We start from the raw sequence: 26,015 nt of genomic DNA, 5'->3' as shown, positions 1-26,015 counted from the left end.
TGGTTAAATGTGTAACTAAGTTACTACTACCGGTACGTACGTTGATTTTATTCTGTTCATGGGCATCCTAGTGCGCATGGACTTATCCTCGATTTCGAGTTGTCAGTTCATTTATTGGGGTTAGGTCTTTCAAATATTCATAACAGGTAGGTACTCAATTGTTCTGCTTACTCTGTTGCGCCCTTTCACATTGAAGTAACACAATATGAGAATTAAACAGTGATAGAATTAGAATAGGATGTACCTAGACCTAGTTTTGAAAATGAATTGTATTTTTTCCATTACAATACGTTTCTGGGGTTTCTGTATTCTTGAGAGTGTACAGTGCAATTCTTATAGATTGTTGTGAGTTTACATGCTTTAGTTTACCCTGGATGCACTTCACTCATGTTCTTAGAAATGTCACTTGCACCAGTTTGCTTCTGACCCCCTCGCATTAAAAATCCTAAACGGTAACCCTATATTTTAGCGTCGTCAGCCATAGACGAGTGATTTTCATAGATTTTCACGTATCTAACAACTCATATGTAGTTAAAACAGCTAATGAAATCAGGGTGTATAATAAGTTATAAGAAGTAGCCTATAGAATTCTTCTTTATAATTAAGCATAATTTAACGGATTTATGAAAGATTTATTAATCTTCGACGAGGAAGCAATAGTAATGTCAGGTGCTTTTTTTTCAAGCTCTAACGAAGTGATGTCCAAGCATCATTGCTCATCTTATTGCATTGGAGATAATTTTCTATCATTAATTTTTCAGGTTATATTTGGGCACTTTCATAATGAACTCCTACTGTACTCCAACCACGAGAAAGTCTCCAGGGAATGAAACGGAGGGGGGTGATACTGTGAATGAATGTTGATGTCATAAGATGTCATAAGGTCACACACGTGGGTACTCATATCTCTATTGGCACAAACCATAACACATTTTTATACTACCCTACTTACAAAATTAGATCACTGTTAATCTCTTGGTCTTTTAATGCCTCCATACAGGAAATAACATATGGAGCAGAGCGCATGATTTTTAAACTGACGTTATAACTCTAATATTATCTATCTACTTCGCTCCAATAGATGACGCAATAGTAAGCACATTCCTTTCACGGTTTATCTCCTGGTTGGAGAACAATACTGGGGCATGATGGGTCAGTCATCTGATGCCCCATGGTATTAGAGGAGAAGAATTCACTCTGGTGCCGGGAATCGAATCTGGGTCCTTGGTTCTACGTACCAAGTGCTCTAACCACTGAGCTACGCCGAAGTTCAATCCACAGCACCTGATGGAATCCCTGTCCTCTAGTGTTTTTCTCTTTGTGACAAAAATATAGATTGTCTTTTTCTGATATATTAAAAGAAAAATGCGAAAATCAAACTTCTGGCATTTCAACTTCAGTTGTGCAACAGTTGACAAGTGACGTTGGTAAAGAAAGCGGAAAGTATGCTTTTCTTAAATGTTATCGTACATGGAAAGCCAATGTACTATTGAGTGACTAATTTGTCTAATTTGAAATTTAAGATCACAGCATAATGTTCGAAAATATGTAAGTTATTCCTATATTGTACAGAAGTAATAATAATAATAATAATAATAATAATAATAATAATAATAATAATAATAATAATAATAAATATTTATTTATTCTGGCGAAGTTAAGTTCATCAGGCTTTCTCTCCCACTTAGCCAGAAACAAAAGAAGCTGATACAATTTTACAAACATATATATATATATGTAACGCCTATATAACAGTGACAGCAGACCACAAATGTGATACTACATTCCAAACAAGAGAACAGTTAGGGTACACAACAAGATTTCAGGGGAGGCAAACACAAAAATCTTCCGAGTAATAACAACTATTAGGTATTGTTACTCTTATTAGAACAACAGCCACTAACTTCAGGTCAGCCTTGGTAGCGTAGTTGGTATAGCACTGGCCTTCTATGTATGCTCGAGGTTGCGTGTCCTATCCCGGCCCATGTCGATGGCATTTATGTGTGTTTAAATGCGACAGGCTCATGTCAGTAGATTTACTGGCATGTGAAAGAACTCCGGGACAATATTCCGGCAAATAAGCGACTCTGATATAACGTCTGCAGTTGCGAGCGTCGTTAAATAAATCATATTTTAAATTTAACTGACTTCAGTCTTCCATACTAAAGATTCGCCCTTTATTGTGCTGTATAACCACACACACGCACATACACAATTCCCATTAAAAGCTGCATGAAAATGCCACCAGATTGCACAAACCTAAACTAAATGTGGTAGTGAATTTGTCGTCATGATAAGACTGGTACTAAATCTGTTCTTTAATTTTTGTGTACGATGTTACAATTGGCAACATGTTTAGAATTTGGAAATAAAGTTAGCAAGTTCTTGTTCACAGTTCAGATTCTCGAAATCACTGTCAGTTACAGAAAACATCTCTTTACAGAGATGATGGAAACTGAGATTCATTGGATGGGCTTACAACCATATGGTGACGCATACAAAATAGCAGAGAATACAACTTTATCAGAGGTAAACTAAAAAGTCTTAAGGCTCATTCACAATGAAAATTAAACATAACGTAAGCGTTAACTTAATGTTACAGTAAAATCAAGAAGTCGTACCATCATTCACGATGGGAACATAAATATAACCACAAACATACTTGGTAACCATGGAAACATAACAACGACGCCATTTCCTCATATTCTGTCTTATACTTCAGCGTTCCACGATTGTGTTCTGTTTGCAAATCACGTAAGCATAATCATGAAAGTTTGGAGTTTGCACTTAGAGCTGAAAACCTGGGTTCAAATCCCGGTCCCAGAGAGAATATTTCTCCGTTCCACTCATCCTTCATTATATGATGACGCAGAATTTCTGCATGGAAATATCGTATGTACTTCAGTACGTCGTAATAATTTTCTAATGTTAAGACAGTAAAGAAGTGATAAAGTTAATCAGTGTAAAATTGCTGGACACTAAACATTACTGCAGATATATTCTGAACCATTATTGACGTTCTAATGAGTTCTGTATGAAACGCAGAATAAATATTTTGAAGTTACATCACAAAATTTTCATGAGGTTTATGAAACCAAAACTATACCATTGCATGTTAGATGTTGAACAACAGTTAGGTTGGATATTTGCAGTTTTTTTTATTTCTCTTGAAATGTATAAACATACAATAACACACCCACAACATATACTTAATACACAATTACAGTTCAATACCCACACATTATTCGAGGTCATGATACATACATAACACACAAACAACCAGCCCCCACCATAGGAGCAACACACCCCCACCCCTACAACAGATGAATGCACATTGCAGAATTCAAGATCACCAGTAGTTCAGGAGACACTGATGAAGACACAACATCGCGTTGAAACAGGCCACCTGTCCAAGGTATATAACCTTTTTTTTTTTAAATTGTAACACATTTTAATGTGTGACTAAACAATTTTATGTTTTTAACAAACAAAGTGTTAACATGAACTAGAATCAATGTATTTTATAATTTCACTTTTGTTTTGTCTTCAGTAATAGAATATAAAATTCCAAAATATTGTTACACTCATTTTGTACTGTATAAATAGGAAAATTTACTCATATTGCGGTACTGTATAAATGATTTAAGAAGGAATGCCCGGGCTGTTTTGAGTCATTTTCTGTCACTTTTAAATTTGGTTCCCTTTCTGTCTTGAGTTTTATTTCCGTTATTTGTCGCTTTTATTGACAGTTGTAGCCATGGACTGCTACACAGATTCAGGGTGATGGCCGTTACATATTAGGAAGTCAAGTACATACTACATAATGATTAAATTAAATATCTGTGACCTTTTTATCTTCCTTAGGAAGGGAATTTATTAGATCTGCAAGTGAAGACAGAATACGTGGACTACAGCTATGATCTCAAATCAGAGATAAAAGTTGAAGAAAATCCAGTGCCTGTTAGCTTTCCTGTGGTGAAGTCTAAATTTGATGTAAGTGGTTCACTATCATTATGCAGATAATTTCAAGGCCGGTTACACACTACAACAAGAGCTATGATCTATGTAATGTGTGGATACGGCTTAGCTCAGCCTAACGTCTTCACACTACAGCGAGAAATATGTTTGTACACAGTGGAGCCATCTCTGTATAGATAATTACAACACGAGTTTTATTACGTCATAGGGAAGGCAGTTTTATGAAAGAATTTGTATATAATACTATACAAGGTCTTTGGGTTTGATATGCGCTGATAGAAATAAAGTTACATAAATTTGACCATCTGACTTTCTATTAATTGATCAATTTCATTCACGTAATATGAGTTTTATAGCATACAATTAGGTTTTGTTTTTCTGTAGGAGTGTAAAATATGTAGCTATGTTTTCAAAAAAATCGCTGGCCGACCAATGTCAGCTATGTCTTATTTCGAGCGTTACTCCGTGCTAAAGGAAAGCATTTTCCATAGCTCGACAAACATATTACATATTTCTCTCTGAAATGTGGAACGAGTCTTAGGATGGGGTAAGCTGAACTGAATTTTAGTAATTTCTAAACTATAAAAGATATATGAATTATTTTTTGCATACTAGTTCTTGCCATTACTTGATGTATACTTAACAAATTTTAAAGCTGTAGTGCAAGTAATATTAGCATTATTAATTGTTATTCATATTAATTTTATCGTAATATTTTATATCTATATAATTCCTATCTTGTGCTACAATTTCACAAATTTTTATATATATATATTTCTTAAGGTAGTTTTTGACAAGGTAAAATATAATTGGCATTTAGTTTGCCCGGGCTCTAATTATGTTTCGAATAAAAAATTATTCAATTTAATCATTTCAGAATTTTAAAAATTCATGCATATTAGGGAATTAAAAATTTTTAGATTTAATCATACTACACAAATTTCAATTGCTATTATCAAATATTGAAATGCACTAAAAACAGCAGTAAAAAAGTTAGAACAATATGTCAATAAATGTGCGAGTAAGTTAAATAGATTTTGAAGAAGTGAATCTGTAGAAAAACCGGAAAAATAGACACCAAAGTTTAAACGCATTCTACATACATCCTGAAATCTGCTTTCTGTTGGACACATACACTATCTGAAATGGACCCTCTGTCTCAGTGTGCAAACCTCATTCAGAAAATTCAGGAAAACTACAGTAATTTTGAAAAAAAGAATAGAGGAGAAATTTTGCAGAGGGAATAGACTTGACCCATCGTGGCATTTAAATAGGTAGCGCACAACTTCAAAAATGGCGGCAGAAGTACCTGTTAGAAGTGGAATATGTAAATGAAACTTGGTGAAATGATACACAACAAGATTTAAAACTTTTTAATGTAAAAATCTAATTTTTAGGCCATATATACGTATTTATCAGTTCAGTCCCTTCTTAAGTTGCTTTAATTTCAGATTTAATATATTTCTGCCTTTCTCTTAGTCTCTGCATATGATCCATATATGTTAATGTCGTCTTTGATCTGATATCTTCTTCTGCCCCAAATTCTTCTCGAAAAATACAATTATCTCGAATCATGGAAAACGTTCAACTTAGCAATAGGATTTGACTATATATATATATATATATATATATATATAGATATATGGGTGTTCATCTTAAGACGCAACCCTGGTCATGGCAAGCAGATGGGCGATAGGGCGATACACCGTTCTCTACAGCGGGAAAACCAAGCAGTGTTTTGCGACCCAGCATGCAATGAGTGTTAGTTTATCTTCTGTAAGGTGTACGTGTTTGGTCTCTTCTAGTTTTCATGTAATGTGTTTGGTGAACTGTGCTTTGTTTAAGTTTAAATTAATCATGGTGTTTACCACCATTGTAACTTATCTTTGGGGTATGTTAAAACTTAAGATGTATATGAACAATCCTCATACATTAGAGGAACTTCAATAAAATATTCGGGCCATGATCTCCAGCATTTCAAGGCAGGAATTGGATCGCATAATGTAGCATCTTCTTTGCCAGTTTCCACACCTGTGGAGTAACCAGGTGGCTCGCGTTCGATTCTCGGTTGGGGCAAGTTACCTGGTTGAGTTTTTTTCCGGGGTTTTCCCTCAACCCAATATGAGCAAGTGCTGGGTATCTTTAGGTGCTGGGACCCCGGACTCATTTCACTGGCATTATCATCTTCATCTCATTCAGATGCTAAATAACCTGAGATGTTGATAAAGCGTCGTAAAATAACCTACTAAAAAAAAATCTTCGCCAGTATGAGCGTTGTATTGAAGCTCCTGGAGGTCATGTTGAACATCTTATGTCTTAAGGTAAGGAAATAAACGCCCTTAAATTAATTTTACGAAATATAAACTAATACTAAATTCCGTAAAACTAATACATGCCAGGCCTCTTGGAGTTCAATTACCGCACACTGCTGCTGGGTGTTATAGCTTGAGAGTACAGCTCGCCTGCTGGTGCCTGGGTTGCGTCTTAACTTGAAGGCGCTGCAGTAATTACTGTGCTCACCATTATGTGATAGGTTCAAACCAGGGGTGGCTCTACAATAAGAACTGCAGAGCTGCAGAACCGCCATTTAAATGGACTTGAGAAAATTAAAAATGTAAAAGTGCTTTTATGTAATCTACTTCATTGTTTCATTTATTTTTCCAATCCATTCTCCTTCGATTCGAGATTTTACTGTCTGTAGGAGCCTTGAACTGCTCGAGAATTTTAGCTGTAGTGTACTTTTCGGATCTGTGATCGGCAGTTCCTGAAGCTCAATGTAGGGTAGTCGGCAGCAGAAAACTGGTTTTCTTCACCGTCCCATAAGACTGCATTAGAGCTGCAACCGAAGCAGCTCTCTCCGGATATACAAAAGAACTGTCGACACCCTTGTATCTTTATGACCTCCATTAGAACCAAACGTCTTTGGTTAGAACACATAGGCTTCTGGACTACTGTGTATCATTACAGTTCCAGTGTGTTATAGTACTGTGGGTGGCGTGATATGATTAGGCAGTATGTCTAAGGAAATATTTTATATTAAAAATGAATGAAATGAAAACCTAATCGATCAACCCTTTTCGAAATTAAAAGAGAAATTGCATGTTAACTCAAGAAATTAGGACGTCCTACAGAAAATTTAAATATTGAAATTTCTGGAAAAAGTCGAGGAAATCATGTAGCCTACTAGTCATTTTAATACCGAAATGTATAATAGAAACGATTGTTTTTTTGCTGCGCTCATGAAAACGCTTTCTCCTCCACCCATGTATTCTGTTTAGAGGAGAAAATACATGGACAAACACCGGAGTGAAGGATTTAGTTAACTTCACTTAAAAAACCTAGAAACGCATGTGGTGCACATCTCCAGGTGGGAGAGGTGTAGCGCACAGATGTTGGAGTACAATTTCGGGTCCACAGTCAACTTCGATAAGGGGCTGTAATTACACGCGTTATCCGATTTAGATGCAATAAACAGCATGCGTTTGCTAAATACACTATTTTTCATGCAGAACTGCCAACCTTTGTAACCGTGGGCCGCTACTGGTTCAAACTGATGTATAGGATTATTTGAAACTTTTCTCTCTTAGTTAAAAAGCAAGTTTATAGAAAAAGAGCAGTAATATTGTTTTGTTTATAAAAGAAGTGGTTATTCAGGTATAAACTAATTTGTGACAATATGCCTCACTGTTGACTAGCTCATCTGTTGCCGACTTGCAACATTATTTTCATTGCATGTTTCATAATCTGAATTTTTCCCAATTTCCTGCTCCTCTTATAGAATAAGGATTTATTTATTTATTTGTTTGTTTGTTTGTTTGTTCGTTCGTTTGTTTACAAACCCCAATTACAGTATTCACAACTAACAAAGTAATTTATAAAACATAAAGAAGGAAAAGGAAACGTACACTTATTAATCATTTTCTACTGACATTCGGGTACCATAACGTTTTTATCTGTCACGGAACCAGTACGTTCTCATTTTTTTTACAAGCTTTCACAATGTTTACAAATTTCAAGGTTCATACGTCAATCTATTTCGAGTTCTACATCACCCTAATCAACCAGAACAATCTTGTTAAATTAATTGTAATACTGAGTTGTGCAGTGACAAAACTATTTTATTTTCTGCTGTAGGGGATTCCACGTTAATAAAGAAGCATTGAGTATATGGGGCTGTTCCATCAAATGAACAGTTACCATAGAAACGCCTACCTACCACATTGCTAGACAAGGTCCATAAATGATGAAGGATGGATAGAACAGAGAAAAATTCTCTCTGGCACAGGGACTCGAACCCAGGTTTACAGCTCTACGTGCTGATGCTTTATCCACTAAGCCACAACGGATTTCAGTTCCGATGCCAGCCCCAATCACCTCAGTTTAAGTTCTACCTCTCAGTTTTCGCTTTAGTGGCCTACCCTCATGTACTGTGTCACAGAATATGTGACAGTGACACAATGTCCAACGCACGTGTACAGAGCTGCACTCATTACGAGTGACTAAGTAGCCGGGATCTGACGGGATGAACGCCATCTTGAATCACAAAGTGATCACTTACGCATATGATGTACTGAAGTACATATGATATTTCCATGCAGGAATTCTGCGTTACCATATGATGAATGGATAGAACAGAGAAAAATTCTCTCTGGCACTGGGACTCGAACCCAGGTTTACAGCTCTACGTGCTGACGCTTTATCTACTAAGCCGTCGACCTGGTTGGCGAGTTGGTATAGCGCTGGCCTTCTATGCCCAAGGTTGCGGGTTCGATCCCGGACCAGGTCGATGGCATTTAAGTGTGCTTAAATGCGACAGGCTCATGTCAGTAGATTTACTGGCATGTAAAAGAACCCCTGCGGGACAAAATTCCGGCACATCCGGCGACGCTGATATAACCTCTGCAGTTGCGAGCGTCGTTAAATAAATCATAAAATTTTTAATTTCTACTAAGCCACACTGGATTCCAGTTCCGATGCCGGACCCAATCACCTCAGTTTATACCTCTCAGTTTTTCCTTTAGTGGCCTACCCTCATGTACTATGTCACATAGAGCTGAAACCCCGGGTTCGAGTCCCATACCGGAGAGAATTTTTCTCTATTGTTTCGATATTGAATATTACCCTCAGTACAGACGAAATACGGCAATCTTTCTAAATCTATCTCCTGTTGAGGGTAATTAGCTCAAATATTGTAGGAAATTCTGTTTATATAATTTACAGCAGCTTTATAGAAAATATGTACATATTTTCAACATGTGTACCTGTTTTGAAAGATGCAAATAGCCTGATTTTGAGGAAAGATATATGAGAGATGAAAATCAAAGCAGTTAAGGGAAATGAATCCAATATTGAAAAAAGTCATAGAGCCTTACTGAAAAATGTGACATGCTTCATTAGGATTGATAATCAGGGCCCTGACATACGAAGCCAGTGCCTACAGTCGCGCTCAAACCTCCAGACGTTTGCAGGTGTGTCTGCTTATCGGCGATAGCCAATAGCGGCAGTGCTGCGTTGCAACATATGGGCTACGCAGACCCGCCGCATAATCGCCGCTTAGAAATCTCAAAATCAAATAACAAGTGTGCTGGGAAAATTGGTATGTCGTTGGGACCCTGCATGTATATATGATGAATGCTTAATGTTTTCTGAACACATAGAAACAAAATTCACGTTTCTACTCCCAGTGGTTCCAATTTTATGGGTTAATACGATGAAACCCCGATAAGACACTGTTCAAGGGACCGCGTGTAAACCTCGTATAATCGGGGCCGCGTATTAGACGGGTATACTAATTTTCACTTATATACAGTATCTATTAGCATTTTTCTTTATGGAAATACATGATTCATTTCGCGATTGGTTCTTAAACAGATTTCTAAATCATCTAGGGGAAGGGAGTATAATTATAATGGACAATGCTCCATACCATTACGTTAGCATTAATAGAACACCAAATACCTCCTCTAAAAAAGATGAAATCAGTGAATGGCTGAAAAGTAAAGGTGTTAGTTTTTCTCCCTCAGACACTAAGTCAGAACTTTTGGAAAACGTGTTGCCTTTCAAAAGCAGTGAAAAAATGTATGAACTTGATCAGCTGGCCAATGAAGTGGGGTATGAAGTGATAAGACTCCCACGTTATCATTGCCAGTATAGTGCAATAGAACTAATATGGGCCCAGGTGAAAAGGGAGGTCGCTAGAAACAACAAAACTTTCAAAATGTCGAATGTGGAAGAACTTGTAAATAAGAAACTTGAAAATGCGTGAAACACGCGGTGAAGTTACAAGAGGAAGATTTCGCTAAAGAGTTAGGCCGGGAAAGCATTTTAGAACCAATGGTCATTAATTTACAAGAAGACAGTGACACAGATGACAGTGAAACTGATGGTGAGGGGGCTGACGACGACGATGTTGGCTCACCATTAGCTCTGCCACTGGAGTAGAAATTTGCAGCACAAAAGGTACGTTTTATTAATTCATCATTTTCCTTAAACGGAACACAGGCATATAATAACCGCTATTTTTGTAAGAATGTTCTCTGACAGCATGGACATAATGCTATTTAGGGCCATGTCAATTCAATCAATTCATTTGTAGGCTACAGAAAATTAGGGCCTACTATTTAAAATTAATCCTATCGTTCAATTTATTTCATCGAGCTGCGCCTTTGTGTTATTCGATAACTTTATTAACCCTAATAAAAGTAAAACTTACAAAACTGATATAAATTCAGCGAGTTACGTCTGACTCAACTAATTTTTCTATATTTTGTGACTTTTAATTTCATTCAATGCAATCTGAAGATAATAATAAATATTATTATTATTATTATTATTATTATTATTATTATTATTATTATTATTATTATTATTAAGTCTTCTGCATCTCCCTATCAAACCAACCTCAGGTAAAGGGTCGCGCTCCACAGCTTTAAAACTACTGCCGCTGAGTGACAGAGATGGAGAGAGTAGTTGTGACAACATCGCGCTCTCATGTTACTGGCTTTCGCGAAATGTCAGGAGGTTTGAGCGTGACTGTAGGTGGCCAACTAAACTATCTTCATTATTTGTCCTACTTGGATCTGAAAACAGTTCAGGAGGAACAAAAAGTGGAATTGTCTTTTGAGGAGGCTGAAGTGTCAGCTGACTGGTGAGTATAGTGTTCTGGTTTTGTCTTCTTTCACACCTTTATTTATATGATGAAGGAAACGCATGCAATCTGGGGAGGACATTGAAAAAATGAAGTTGGAAACGAACGTTCAATTAAGACGCATGCAGATTTTCTGTGTACACGGTGTGCCGTGTTGAACATCATCTTCACTACCTATATATAATAATTAATTAATATTAAATATCAATCCAATACTTAGGCCTTCTTAATTCGCAAAATTGTGGTCAAACACTCCATAGGCACTGATATTTGCGATACACTTCAATAAAGCTAATCGTATTTGCCGCCGTTTTCAGCTTAAAAGGTCCGCCATCACCAAATAAAAGAATTTTCCAACGAGCTAGATACTATAGAGAGGCTGAAGACCTCTGAAAGTTGAAGACAATTGAACATTGGCCCGCCATATTTTGGTTAGTCAAAACAAAGGAGCGTGGCTCGGATGTTGTAGGAAATGACTGTGATGAAGTTAGTATTATTGTGAATTGAGTTACACATTAAGACTATGTTAATAAGTAAAAAGTAAAATACACACAAAACTTTACGTTTTATAACACTGTAGGCCTATGTTTTTATTACTTTCACTAAATATAGCCCAGATATTAAATGACAAGCTATACTCGATGCAACCAAACCAAAGCAGCTAAAGACGGATGAATGTATTCAGCAGAAGAAAAATAAATAATTTTTTGACTTCGTCACAAATTTAATTACCTTACAGCTAGTCTAACCTAATATGAAATCATGTAATTCAGTGCTCACCAGGTGATTTCAAGAGAGACGACGTATGTAACTAAGGAGTAAAGTATAGGAAAGGTAGTGGCGAAAATTAAAAAAAGAAATCCAATAATTAAGTTATTGACAAAAATTCATTTGAAATTGGAATTAACACAGAGAACTTTTGAAAACTGCAATTATTAAAACTACAAATGACCTCTTATCATGCAACATAATAATTAAAGAATGACACTAATAGAAAGTTACTCATGATCATAACTCACCACATTTATTAAAACGATAAGATACTTACGATTAACATTGTTATCAGAAACAACAGGAGCTACACTTCTTTTCGCGTGATGGAGACATCGTGTAGTGTAATATAATTTGAAACAAATAATGTCGCGTGATGGAGACATCGTGTAGTCTAATATAATTTGAAACAAATACAGTATTGTGCAAATTAATCCGAACAATGTAATTACTTATGCAAAAACACTCAAACGGATAAAAAATGATCTAAGACATACCTCAGTAATCTATGTGGCCTCCCTTGTTCCTAATAACAGCTCTGAGACGATTTGGCATGGATTCCACTAATTTCCCATAAATATTCTTCATTTCTTCATCGCGAAACCATATACCAATGAGGCCAGAAGTCATCTTTGTGGAACAATCCATTTTTTCCATTCTTCTTTTGCAAATTGACCACAAGTTCTCAATGGGGTTGATGTCGGGTGAGTTTCCTGGACAAGAGAGTACCTGAATATTCTTCTTGTTGAAGAATTCTGTAGTTTTTCGAGACGTATGGCACAGTGCCAGGTCTTGTTGAAACACACCTCTGCCATCCGGAAATGATTTTTGCAGTTGGGGTACGATTCTGGTTTCCAATAAGTGAATATATTTGTCAGAATTCATCATTCCCTTCATAGGTATTAATGCTCCAGGCCTTTCATGTGTAAAGCAACCCCAGAACATTACTTTAGGGGGGTATTTGGGTGCTTGTTGGAGATGAGCTACTGTTACTTTTTCGGATTCTTTCCATACGTAAGAAACACGGTGGCCGTGGACCTCGAAATGAGACTCATCGGAAAAAAGTACCTTCTTCCAGTCATTCACTGTCCAGTGTTGATGTAATTTTGCCCACATTAAGCATTTTTTGCACATAACAGGGGTTAGCAGTTGCTTCTTAATAGGCTTACGAGCCCTTCGTCCAGCTTCCAAAAGCGTATGCCGCACTGTTGTGACATCAATATTCGCCCCAGTGGTAGCCACTAACTCGCGGGTTAAGTCGACAGCAGTTAGTCTAGGATTTAATTCACTTTTCCTGACAGTTAAACGATCATCTGCAGGTGAAGTCTTCCTTTTCCGGCCACAGTTTTTTTTTTTCTGGGGTGTGATGGATCCAGTCTCCCTGTATCGTTTTATGATCGAATTAACAGTAGCCAAACCGATGTGACATTCTGCAGCAATTTGCCTCTGTGTCATAGAAGAATGCTCTGCTAATGTTATAATTTTAGACCGTTTTCGTGGAGTTGTATCCATTTGTGAAGATGACAGAATGTACACAGGATTGCAGTATTAAGTCTTCAACACAACTGAAATGCTCATGAGTACAAAACGACAGGCAAAATGTCACATATTATAAAAAAATAATGACAGACCTTCAACAATGGAATTACACGTACTACAGGTGTCAATTAAAGTGATATGAGCAGCTGTGAGGCCAACAATGACAGAAAATGTAAAAATATGTCGTGTTCGGATTAATTTGCACGCTACTGTATTGATCTCACACGCGTCTCGCAACTAGGCAGAGGCTTTTGCAGAATAAAACTGTTCTTACATTATTTTGAACAATAATGACAAATTGTGTGTGATGCAAGTGCTAACTTTCCTCTTTGTTAACAAACAGAGCCCTACGCATTAATAAAATGAAAATTGGAGTAGGCCCTATAAACACAATAAATACTAACCTTTTGATGGTACAGCCTTATTAATACAAATATTTCGCTTATGCTCAGTCCGTCTTATCTTATAATTCTCTGGAGCAATGGTACTTGTTATATAATATATTATATAATAGGATTGGAGAAATTTTTACCTCTTGTCCACTGTACACCCACTTATATCATACCCGGTTTTTCTAATGACTAGAAAAATGTCGTCTTACAAATATATAATAGTGTATATTATTGTTAAATTTTCATTTCAGCACTGTGGATAATGTTGAGAAGAGTGGGTCATCAGAATGTGACTGGATTGCTAGTGATGAAAAGAAATTAATACAAACTCTGAGTTGCAGACTTGACAGTTCAGCTTTTGGTGACATAAGCCACGATTCTATCAAGTGTAATATGTGTAATGAGGTTTTCTTAACGCCACAATCTCTGAAACGTCATTTCCGTATTCATACCTTCAAAAAATCATTGAAATGCGATGTCTGTGGGAAGTGTTTCTCCCGATCAAGGAACTTAAAACAACATGCAGGCTTACACACAGGCAACAGACAATTTAAATGCGATGTCTGTGGAAAGTGTTTTTCTCGTGCATTAAGTCTCAAAAGACATTCACGGATACACACAGGCGAAAAACCATTCAAATGCGATGTCTGCGAAATGTGTTTCTCACAGACGGAACATCTAAAAAATCACTCCCGAATACACACGGGGGAGAGGCCATTCAAATGCCGTCGATGTGGAAAGTGTTTCTCACAATCGCAAAGTCTTAAAAGTCACGCCCGCACACACATAGCGGAATGGTCATTCAAATGCGATCTGTGTGGAAAGTGTTTTTCACAATCGCAACGTCTAAAATTTCATTCTCGCACACACACAGAACAGGGGCCATTTAAATGCCACCTTTGTGGAAAGTATTTCTCACGCTCGGGATATTTAAGGAAACATTCACTCAGACACACGAAAGATCATTCAAATGCGAGGTCTGCAGAATGTGCTTCTCAAAAAAGAGTAAACTAAAATATCACTCCAGCGTATATGCAGGGGGAGGCCATTATAATGCCATCTTTGTGGAAAGTGCTTCTCAATTCAAAATATCCTAAGAAACATTCATTTAGATACAGCTGTGAATGGTCATTCAATTGTGATGTGTGCGAAATATTTCTTAAAATCGGTACATCTGTAATAAGTAGAGCTAGGATTTATATGTTAGGAGAAAATCCACGAATGATTAGAGAAAACAAGAAGATTTTATATTATTATGATGTACCAAAGTACATATGATATTTCCGTGCAAATATTCCGCGTCACCATATGATGAAAGATGAGCAGAACGGAGAAAAATTCTCTCCGGCATCGGGATTTGAACCCGGGTTTTCAGCCCTACGTGCTGACGCTGCAGAAGAGAATTTTTCTCTGTTCCACCCATCATCTTTCATCATATAATGACACAGAATATCTGCACGGAAATATCATATGTACTTCGGTACATCATAACAATATATGATATGCGAAAAATAATCACTTAGTGATTTAAGTCGGCGCTTATTCCGTCGAATCCCGGCCACTTAGTCACTCTTAACGAGTGCACCTCTGCACATGTGTGGACATTGTGCCACTGTCATACATCTATGACGCAGTGCATGAGGGTAGGCCACTAGAGGATACCCAAGAGGTGGAACTTAAACTGAGAGGATTCGATCCGACATCGGGATGGGAATCAGGTGTGGCTTAGTGGATAGAACGCCAGCACGTAGAGCTGAAAACCCGGGTTCAAATTCCGGTGCCAGAGAGAATTTTTCTCCGTTCCACTCAACTTTCATCATATGATGACGCAGAATATCTGCTCGGAAATATGATATGTACTTCGGTACATCATAATAATATATGATATGCGAAAAATAATCACTTAGTGATTTAAGACGGCACTTATTCTGTCGGATCCCGGCCACTTAGTCACTCTTAACGAGTGCACCTCTGCACATGTGTGGACATTGTGCCACTGTCATACATCTATGACGGAGTGCATGAGGGTAGGCCACTAGAAGGAACCCAAGAGGTGGAACTTAAGCTGAGAGGATTCGATCCGACGCACAGTGGGGTATTTGCATCGAAAAGTTGGCCAAAAGTCGATATTGTCAATGTTGTCTTACCCCTGAAATTCTTGCTGCCTGAAAGAAGTAAATAGTGGGGGAGCAATAAAATAAAAGTTTGTGTTTCATCTACTTGATCATGTGGCCGTCAGCTCAGTCCAAAGTTGAATGTTTGTGACACTACACATGTATCGTCTTGGCGCTCTGCGCAAGTCCACAAGTTCATTATTGTTTTTCTACGTTTCAACTACACAGTATGTCCTGTTACAAGATAGATCCTGCTCACTAAGGTGTGTACTTCACTTTTGAGGGATTTTTATGCTTATATAAAGTATTTTTAAGAAGTTATTGCGGTTAGAAAACCATCTATATTTCAGTATTTTTTTTCACGAACGTAAATTTTCGTTTAATGATTTAGTCCCCTTCAGGGTGAGTCCCGATGTTTCTTCTTGTATTATTATCTGGGTATGTAGTAAGAAAGGAATTGGCTGCGATATCGTGCGAATTTTATATTTTTATACATTTTTGTTACGAACACTAATTTTAAATTTTTTAATCTGCTACAAATAAATATTTTTTTTCTTTTACTAGGGCTACCTACAATCAAAATTTTGTTAAGGAAACAGTTATATGATATCATGCAAGAGCAAAAAAATTGTGATATCAAGGAAAAATTGGAATATCTAGAAAAAATCGTGTTAATGCAAGAGAATTGTTCAGAGGAACAAGTTAACGCTTTTAAACATACATTTTCGTATGTGAAAGCAGAGTTAGAAAATGAGATGGTTGAATGCACACAGGAAAGATTACTTATTCAGAAAAAAGAATGAAAGCTGACTTTAAGGGACCTTGGAGTTAGGCCTACCAAAAGCAAGACAACGGCTATGACGTGATCGAGATGGCCCACAAAATTCTTTCAGTGACTCTAGTGAACGAAGTAAAAGAAGGAAGACACAAGGACGTAGATAAATAGTAAACACTGAGAAATTAATTTTTGCCACCCAGATATTGTTGAGAGCCTCTGGAAAACCCCACGCACCAAAAGTTAAGGAAATTACTAAATCTCCTAAGTGAGCCACAAAATACAGTAAGGCGTACTCCAGCATTTCACAAGAAAAAAAGAGGCCAGTTTTATCTCCACAAGCTCTTTCTATGTTTGTGGAAGCTGGTAATTTACTTTGTCACCTGCTATTTATGTGCCTTATTGTTCCTTCATTATCTGTTCTACTATTAAATAATACACATTAACTGTAATTTTAGAAGATGTATCAAGTGGACATAAAGTTGATATTTAGAAATTCGCTGCTTACGCCATGGATACAGCAAATCTATATGTTAAGCTGTAATCGTGGCATCCAATGATTCCCACAATGCATAAGATTTTAATTCACTGCTCAGCTATAATTGAATATGCTCTTTTAAGAATTGGGCAATAGCTGAAGCAAGGAATAAGCACTTCCGTTTCTACTGCCAGAATTATGCTAGGAAGTTTTGTAGAGAATCATGTAACCTAGATATAATTAACAGACTACTGCTTAGCTCAGATCCTCTGCTCACAAGCATGATATTTACCTGAGGAAGAGAACGAAACCATTTTAAAATAAAACACAGAAATGCTACTACTTTCTTTATGATTTCAGCTGATCAAAATGAAGAAAGTAACTGCAAGTGAAGCTGAAGAGTCTTCTGATGAGAAATCATGGGAATAATCTCATTGGTACAGTATCTGATAAAGTGAAAGTGAGCTAAATTCTTAACTACAAAAATAACTTTAAAATATATATTCATGACATGAAAACCACCTACATATTTTTATATTAATATCTTAAATACTTGCATAAATAAATACATTATATAATCAGTGTTAACTCATTTGCAAATTATATTAGCATATTAATTATACAGGATGGGTCAGAAGGAAAAGTATATGGTGTGAGGGGTGATAATATTGGTGATTCCGAAAAAAGAGTTTCTACGAGCAATTGTCCTGTTCTTAACATAATCTGACATAGCCTACAGCTGTTTGAAAATCACGGACGTCAGTCTCATGTCCTTCAATAGCACTCATATGCGGACTCAACAAAAACGATATTAGGTTGTAGTAAGATCAATGAAACGTATCCTGGACGTTGGATCGGTCACAATGGAGTCATTTATTGGCCACCAAGGTCACCCGACATTACTACATTGGGTTATTCCTTTTGTGATTGTGATCAGTTTGTATAGGGAATCACATTAGTCGGAATATAACCTCGAAGTTTCTGCGACTTAAGTAATAAATAAAGAATTTGGATAAAACAACAAAATACATTTTGTATTTCTCTACAAGTGCCATAATCCCCTTATTACATCCTAATTTAATATATTATCCCAATTAAATGTGATTGGAACACTATAATAATTTTGGCCAACTTTTTGTTGCACATACCCCACTGTGTGACATCCGGATGGGAATCTGGTGTGGCCTAGTGGATAAGCGCCAGCACGTGGAGCTGAAAACCCGGTTCAAATTCCGATGCCGGAGAGAATTTTGCTCCGTTCCACCCATCTTTCATTATAAGAAAATTTTACTTGAAGCAAGTAAAGCGATAGGTTTGGAAGTGAACCCCGAAAAGACAAAGTATATGAAATCATCAGCTGCCGCACTGATTGTTATTAAATACTTGCCGTTCCGCCGGCCAAAGTTAAAGTTTCTGCTGGCTTTCAATATAATAATGTTGTTTCCGACCAAGCGTCATCATGCATGGTTTACCGAAAATGATAGTGTTGATGAAGAAACGGTAATTTCAATGATAAATGCCATTGTGGATATCAACTATAATTACTAAAATTCTTGATTGGATGAAGAAATGGATGCTGGAATAGGAAAGACTGGAGAATGCTGGGTTTGCAGTGAAAGATGTGCCCTTGGACAGAACACTATGAATGAATGAATATAAATTTATAGGCCTATGAACCACTTTTTTATGGGTATTATGTGAAATATATTTGTGCACACTATCTATAAAATAGTAAAATGATGAATGTACGACAATTTTATGCTAAAGTACGACATTTTTCATAAGTTGGTACGGCGATTGCGTTTCATTTATCTGGCAACCCTGATTGCGCACAATGTGCATTGATTTATATGTCATTAACAAGTTCACTGATGGACCATATTCTTGCTGGACATCTCGTGATATGAAGGGTACACGGGAAAAACGAACAATGTCACATTTCCGTTAAGGTTGAGATATTGATCTATTTCGGCATATTACTGCTAAATTTATTGGTGTTTCTACTTGAAATGAAGAAAATGATGAATGTGTCCGTGGTTTCAATTCTCCTTTACCACTTTTGGTGAAAACAACACTAACGTTTGTAATAATACAGTGAATTAGATAATGACATCACCCTTAACAGCATTGTGACATTGTTCGTTTTTCCCGTGTACCCTTCATATGGTATCATTTAGTTGGGAAACCGGAGGGAAGAAAAGCTTATATTATTGAAAAAAAAACATATAATATATAATACGCCAGAGTGTATGGAACACAGTCTAGTATAGAGTCACGAAGCTTGGATTGTGAGAGTGCTAGGAACAATAGACTGTGCAGGTACTATTTCGCATTGTCTGTTGATGAGGCGATAGTACCGATCCAGGTGGTTAGCAACTATCTATGGATGCACATTTACTACGTATTGTGCTTCGTAACTGTATATACTAGACTGTGGTATGGAATTTTTTGTTTTGTCCGTTGCTTATTTAATTTCGTTGCCTACGTGATTATAATACTTACAAATGGCTTTTAAGGAACCCGCAGATTCATTGCCGTCCTCACATAAGCCCACCATCGGTCCCTATTCTGTGCAAGATGAATCCAGTCTCTATCATCATATCCCACCTCCCTCAAATCCATTTTAACATTATCTTACCATCTACGTCTCGGCCTCCCCGAAGGTCTATTTCCCTCTGGCCTCCCAACTAACAGTCTCTATGCATTTCTGGATTCACCCATACGTGCTACATGCCATGCCCATCTCAAACGTCTGGATGTAATGTTCCTAATTATGTCAGGTGAAGAATACAATGCGTGCAGTTCTGCGTTGTGTAACTTTCTCCATTCTCCTGTAACTTCATCCCTCTTCGCCCCAAATATTTTCCTAAGCACCTTATTCTCAAACACCCTTAATCTCTGTTGCTGTTTCAAAGTGAGAGTCCAAGTTTCACAATCATAAAGAGCAACCGGTAATATAACTGTTTTATAAATTCTGACTTTCAGATTTTTTGACAACAGACTGGATGATAAAAGCTTCTCAACCGAATAATAACAGGCATTTTCCATAATAATAATAATAATAATAATAATATGGACTACGTAATATCACAGTCTAGTATATATAGTCACGAAGCTTGAGTTGTGAGGGTGCTAAGAACAATAGACTGTGCCAGTACTGTTTCGCTTTGTCTATAATGAGCGATATTGGCGATCCTAGTGGTTAGCAAGTATATATGGATGCATATTTACTACCAGGGGCTGCTTTTGAAGGGGGGCTGCGGAGCTGCAGCACCCCCAGACATTTGTGGTTCTTGTCTCGTTTTATGTTATGAAATACATTTATTATAGACTCTCTATTTAGCGGCTCGAGTTTTTTTTTTTTTAATTTCGCTCTCATTGACATGCACGCAATCGTTAGTGAAGTCACTTCCTCCCCTGGTGCTGCCAGAGAGAAACAAGAGACAAGGACGGATTGGTGAAGCCACTTCCTCCCCTGGAGCTGCCAGTCTCGTCTCGGAAGCTGTGCCCGTTAGTTTTATCCCTCCCCCTGCTAGCCCCTTGCCAAGAATCCAGAGTATCCAGGCGCTGTAAAATTTGTAGCAGTTTGTCAGTAGCGCGCAGTTTTAAATACATTTTCTTTAACATTGTGAGTATAACAAGTGCGACAATGTTTAATTCTGTACAATATTTACAGTCTATTCAGTTGAGTACCTTAACAATTCAGGAGAAATGTGAAATTAAGTGCCCGTCAGTTGAATCTCATAATGGAAAGAGCCGCTAAACAAAATAGCCTACAAAACTCGCATATTTTTTTTGCTAATGTATCCAGTATCCCTGCTTTCTTCTCTCGATCTCCATACAGTCTATATTAAATTAATGTGTTTGAAAGACAATTCCATCAGCTGAGGCAACAAGATGGAATTTTAAGTAAGAACATTAAATGTTGTTCAGGAGAAGAAGGAGCCATTGCTAGAATGTTTTCAAACCATAATGGAATCTGAAACATCTAACAACATACAATAAATGAGGCAAGCGCCCTGGTGCGTACTCTTGAAGATCCTGAATTCAATTTCTGGCTGTTTTTTTTTTTTTTTTTTTTCATTTATTGATGTATCATGTAGATATATTATACAAATAATTACAACATCGCCAGTTAGATATTTCTAAGGTTCAAATCTGTATATAAACAAATTAAATTATGGTTTATTTAACGACACTCGCAACTGGAGAGGTTATATCAGCTTCCCCGGTGTGGCAAAATTTTGTCTCACAGGATTCTTTTAAATGCCAGTAAATCTACTGACATGAGCCTGTCTCATTTAAACACACTTAAATGCCATCGATCTGGGCTGGGATCGAACCCGCAACCGACTATGCTACCGAGACAGACTCTGCATATCAAGCTTTGTTAATGCCATACAGACAATACGGAACAGTGCACAGTTGAGCAGCGAGATCTGTGAATATGAAAACACTAAAAAGAGTCGTAAGGTCGAAGGGATTCAGACAAGAGTTGCGGCAGCCAAGGAAGTGTGTGACCTCATTATCACACAATCTAACACCCGATTCCAGTTCATAGATGATATGATATTATCTTCTCTTCTGTGTCAAGAAAAATTTGAATGCTACAAAAGCTAATTTCCTGAAAATGACCTAAATGTATGTGTGAAGCTTTTCCCAATGCGCGATAAAGACAAACTAAAAACGGAACTCACTGTGTTGTATCAGAGACAAGAATTCAGAAATATCAGTGACGCAGTCAACCTCTTGCAGTTTCTTCTATCTGAGAACTTGCAGGCCTCATTTTCAGAAGTTGTGAAACTACTACGCATAGCTATCACTATACCAATGACAACTTCCGAACCAGAACGTTGCTATCTTAGAAATACGATGAGAGAAGAGAGACTGGCCGCATTAGCTATGTTTTCCATTGTAAAGATTATGTTAAACGACATATCAGATTTTAATAAGAAGATGATTCAAAAGTTTCCAACTTACAAGACAAGGCGCGTGGAACTAATCTTTAAATAAAGTAAGTTGCTTGGTTTATTTTTGTATGCAGCCCCCCTTAATTCAATACCCACGAGCCGCCACTGTGTACTACGTATTGAACTTCATGACTGTATATATTACACTGTAGTAATACTTAGTACATTTCCATGGGAAATTTAAATCGATCTGAGTACACTTTCTCTATTCATTATGATCCGTATTTCCTTGCAAGTTTCAATACCAACTGAGATCGTGTTGGATTCGTAAGGTTCGATACCAAAATACTTCAACGTTCTTATGTTTATTAACTTTGATTTACATTGGCGAAACTGTACAAAACAAACTGAAATTGGGCGCCAAATTCATGTATCCTAGTGGGTTTTATTAATTGGTCTCATATGGTAGTCGCTGTGAGAAATGGAATCACGAACGATTGAAAAGACATCCTGAAACCATATTTTTCCACCTCTTCGAAGAATAATTCTCCAATTTTTATATTTCCATTTAGTACAATATTCTGGTCACGAGACAATATTACATCAAATTAATCCACCTGCAGTCGACTGAAATCCGACAGCGCTAAAATGTCAGCGCGTCGAGATTTGTTAATCCTACCGCGGTACTTATTTCATACATAAAAAATATTTCCATTGCTGAACATATATTGAAGTTAGATCTCTGAACTCGTGTTACTTTGATATAACTGCACCGTACATGAAACCCGGACCTCAAGATGACGAATTTATGATTTGTATGGCAAGTGTAGTCACCATATTCATTTTCAAAGCATCTTTTATCCCCTTAAAGCATATTATATGTGTGATCAGGGCTGTTAGTCAATGGCATATTGAATGAAGAAAAGTTGTCTAGAAAAGGGGGAAATTAACTGTTATTTTTTAAATTATAGTCCGACATTGTGTGTTGCAAAATAATTTTGTTCCTTCAGTAAAATAGTCGTACAAAATTGCGTACGACTTCGGTCATACCTCGTACAATTAGTCAAAATAGTCGTAAGTGTACGAGTGTAGTCGTACGTATGATAACCCTCTGCGCAATTTATTTCTATTATTATATATATTGTAAATCCGGAAGGCCGTGAGCGTTACGATCCACTTGCCTTTTTTTTTTATAGCAGTTTAGTTTTTACTAATATATTCGTTTATCATTCAGAATATCTTGTATTTCGCTAAAATCAGAATATAAGTGCAGAGTCAAAGCCGATCAATTTCAAACCATTCTTTAAGCTATAGTATAAGGTATGTGAGTTCATTCATTGTTCCACGAAAAATGGAATACAATTTTTTTACAATGTCCATATTGTATTACAAGATTTCTGCTGCTTAGTGGGGCTTACAGCTGAAACCAACCTGTTATATTAATTTTATAGACTACGTCCAGTGTGAAAATGTTTGAATCCATGTAAATCTATCTCCCATCTTTGAAATGAGACTGAAAATTGGGCCTTTTTGAAATGTGACATGGAAATTATAAAGAAAAAGATGTAAGCGAGCGTAGGCTACACTTATTTATTTATTTTGTTTTCATAGTTTATCGTACAACAGTAAGGGTCAACTATTTACAAGTAACATAAGATATTAAATTAAATTGCATATAAATTGAGCCTTTCATACAGTAGCAGACATAAGCAGGGTGCGAATTAACGTGGGGTGATAGGGGGGATTTCTCCCCTATTGGAAAATTATCCCCCGCTCATAAATTCATATTAGCATCCCCACCAGGGATAACTTCTATCCCTCCCCTCACTAAATATAATTGTTTTAATACGAGTATAGGCTTACTTTATAAAGTACAGTTTAAAGTAAGCAAATAAAATAGAGTAGTGATAAAAAATGCTAGGGAAGCGATAAAATTTAAAAATAAATGCTAGGGAAGCGATAAAATTTTGCGATAAGCAGCCATGATTGGTTGAAAGATGTCCTTTCGTACCATTTTATTGGTCAAAAGTATTATGACGTAGTAAAAGTGTAATAGTCACCAAAATTTTGTACATTACTTTTAAAAATGCACACAAGTTTTTCATTCCAGTGATTCTACATCATTTTTTAAGAAAAATGCTCTAACACCCAATTTTAGTATCTGAATGTTTTTCACATAAATTAAGTCTACAATTTTCACATGTGACATTGGTTTTGGTGGCATTGTGAACAGCTTTATTCTTGGCATTCACAACTTCAAATAGAACTTCATTCACCTTCACCAACCTCTTCTGTATTATCTTTCTCACTGCCACTTTCTTTCTCCTACTCCACCGGTAAATCAGTTACCAATAACACTATAATCTCGTTTCCACCCTAAACATTGCATCCACAAAACAACTTATGTTTATGTTCTTTATCCCTGACTATACCTGATTTGAATAAACACCAATAAAGAAGGTACCAGTTTACTAATTCAAGGTTCCACACTGCAAAAAAAAAAAAAACTGGCAAAGTGAAGAATTGTAACAATCACCGACTTGAACTACATTGAAAACAGTTACAACAATGGACAGAAATTACAGAATTCAAACTTGAAAATGTTAAAAAATTTAAGTCACATGAAATACCAACTGTGGGTAAAATCTGCACATCAACAAATACCTCAATTATTAGTCTGATATACTTCAAATCTAAAACAGAACAAATTAATGTGTACACTTAGGCTATACTTTTATCATCTTGGAGACAAATAGAGGCAAGGTGAAAACTGTCAGATTTCATTTATTTTAAAAAATTGTAGATAATAAAAAAGGGTGGACAATTTTTGCCCAACTTTGGCAATGCTAGAGTTAATTAATATGAACGGGGTGCGAATTAGGTATTCTGATGAGGGGGAGGGGATGGAATCCTAGATAGAGGATACCTACCGTATATAAAATTATTATTATTATTATTATTATTATTATTATTATTATTATTATCATCATCATCATCATCATCATCATCATCATCATCATCATCATCATTATTATTATTATTATTATTATTATTATTACTTTTTTATGTGGATGACGTGACTATATTAGGAGAAAATCCACAAACGATTAGGGAAAACACGGGAATTTTGCTTCAAGCAAGCAAAGGGATAGGTTTGGAAGTAAATCCCGAAAAGACAAAGTTATATGATTATTATGTCTCGTGACCGGAATATTGTACAAAATGGAAATATAAAAATTGGAAGTTTATCCTTTGAAGATATCTTGGAGCAACAGTAAGAAACATAAATGATACTCGGGATGAAATTAAACACAGAATAAATATGAGAAATGGGTGTTAGTGTTCGGTTAAGAAGCTTTTATCATCCAGTCTGCTTTCAAAAAATCTGAAATTACCTGTTCTTCTGTACGGCTTGAAACTTGGACTCTTACTTTGATAGGGGAACAGAGGTTAAGGGTGTTTGAGAATAAGGTTCTTAGGAAAATATTAGGGCTAAGAGGGACGAAGTTACAGGAGAATAGCGAACGTTACACAACGCAGAACTGCATGCATTGCATTCTTCCCCTGACATATTTAGGAACATTTAATCCAAACATTTGAGATGGAAGGGCATGTAGCATATATGGGCGAATTCAGAAATGCATAGAGAATGTTAGTTGGGGGGCCGAAGGAAAAACATCTTTGGGGAGGATAATATTAAAATGGATTTGAGGGAGGTGGGATATGATGGTAGGGACTAGATTAATCTTGCTCAGGGTAGGGACTGATGGCAGGCTTATGTGAGGGCAGCAATGAATCTCTGGGTTTCTTAAAAGTCACAGGTAAGTATCATCATTATTATTATTATTATTATTATTATTATTATTATTATTATTATTATTATTATTATTATTATCGCTCAACGCTTGGTC

At 36.6% G+C, this 26,015-nt stretch overlaps 2 protein-coding genes across 8 annotated transcripts in view; both read left to right on the top strand.

Annotated features, from left to right (window-relative positions):
• Positions 1-14,364, top strand: LOC138691729 (uncharacterized). 6 transcript variants are annotated; one of them, XR_011329946.1, is made up of 4 exons: positions 16-146; positions 762-892; positions 2,444-3,415; positions 3,865-10,082. XR_011329946.1 is itself a non-coding variant. In XM_069814041.1 (3 exons), exons 1-3 carry the CDS (start codon positions 2,335-2,337, stop codon positions 14,088-14,090), a joined length of 336 nt encoding a protein of 111 aa, XP_069670142.1. In that variant the 5' UTR covers positions 1,739-2,334; the 3' UTR covers positions 14,091-14,364. The 6 variants fall into 6 exon arrangements, 1 of the variants encoding a protein (XP_069670142.1); XR_011329945.1 differs by having other exon boundaries at positions 2,401-3,415; XR_011329947.1 differs by having other exon boundaries at positions 17-146; positions 2,444-2,529.
• LOC138691728 (zinc finger protein ZFP2-like) overlaps positions 11,053-26,015 on the top strand; it is a 60,381-nt gene continuing 45,418 nt past the window's right edge. Inside the window, exon 1 of one of the 2 annotated variants that reach the window (XM_069814040.1) lies at positions 11,053-11,125. The gene's annotated coding sequence lies outside the window, so the exon portion shown is untranslated. Of the gene's footprint in view, positions 11,126-23,291; positions 23,425-26,015 lie in introns of those variants that run through there. The other variant, XM_069814039.1, reaches the window with a different exon arrangement.

Source organism: Periplaneta americana, chromosome 16, assembly GCF_040183065.1.
Source record: "Periplaneta americana isolate PAMFEO1 chromosome 16, P.americana_PAMFEO1_priV1, whole genome shotgun sequence".
In the NCBI taxonomy this organism is placed as follows: Eukaryota; Metazoa; Arthropoda; class Insecta; order Blattodea; family Blattidae; genus Periplaneta; species Periplaneta americana.
The sequence above is the reverse complement of the archived record's forward strand: the minus strand, read 5'-3'. Positions and strand labels throughout refer to the sequence as shown.

Bases quoted from the DNA above. Each gene is read 5' to 3' on its own strand.
- LOC138691729 (XM_069814041.1), top strand. From the start codon at position 2,335: ATGTTACAATTGGCAACATGTTTAGAATTTGGAAATAAAGTTAGCAAG. The intron at 2,530-3,864 runs GTAAACTAAAAA...TATCTTCCTTAG, and splicing joins AGAATACAACTTTATCAGAG to GAAGGGAATTTATTAGATCT.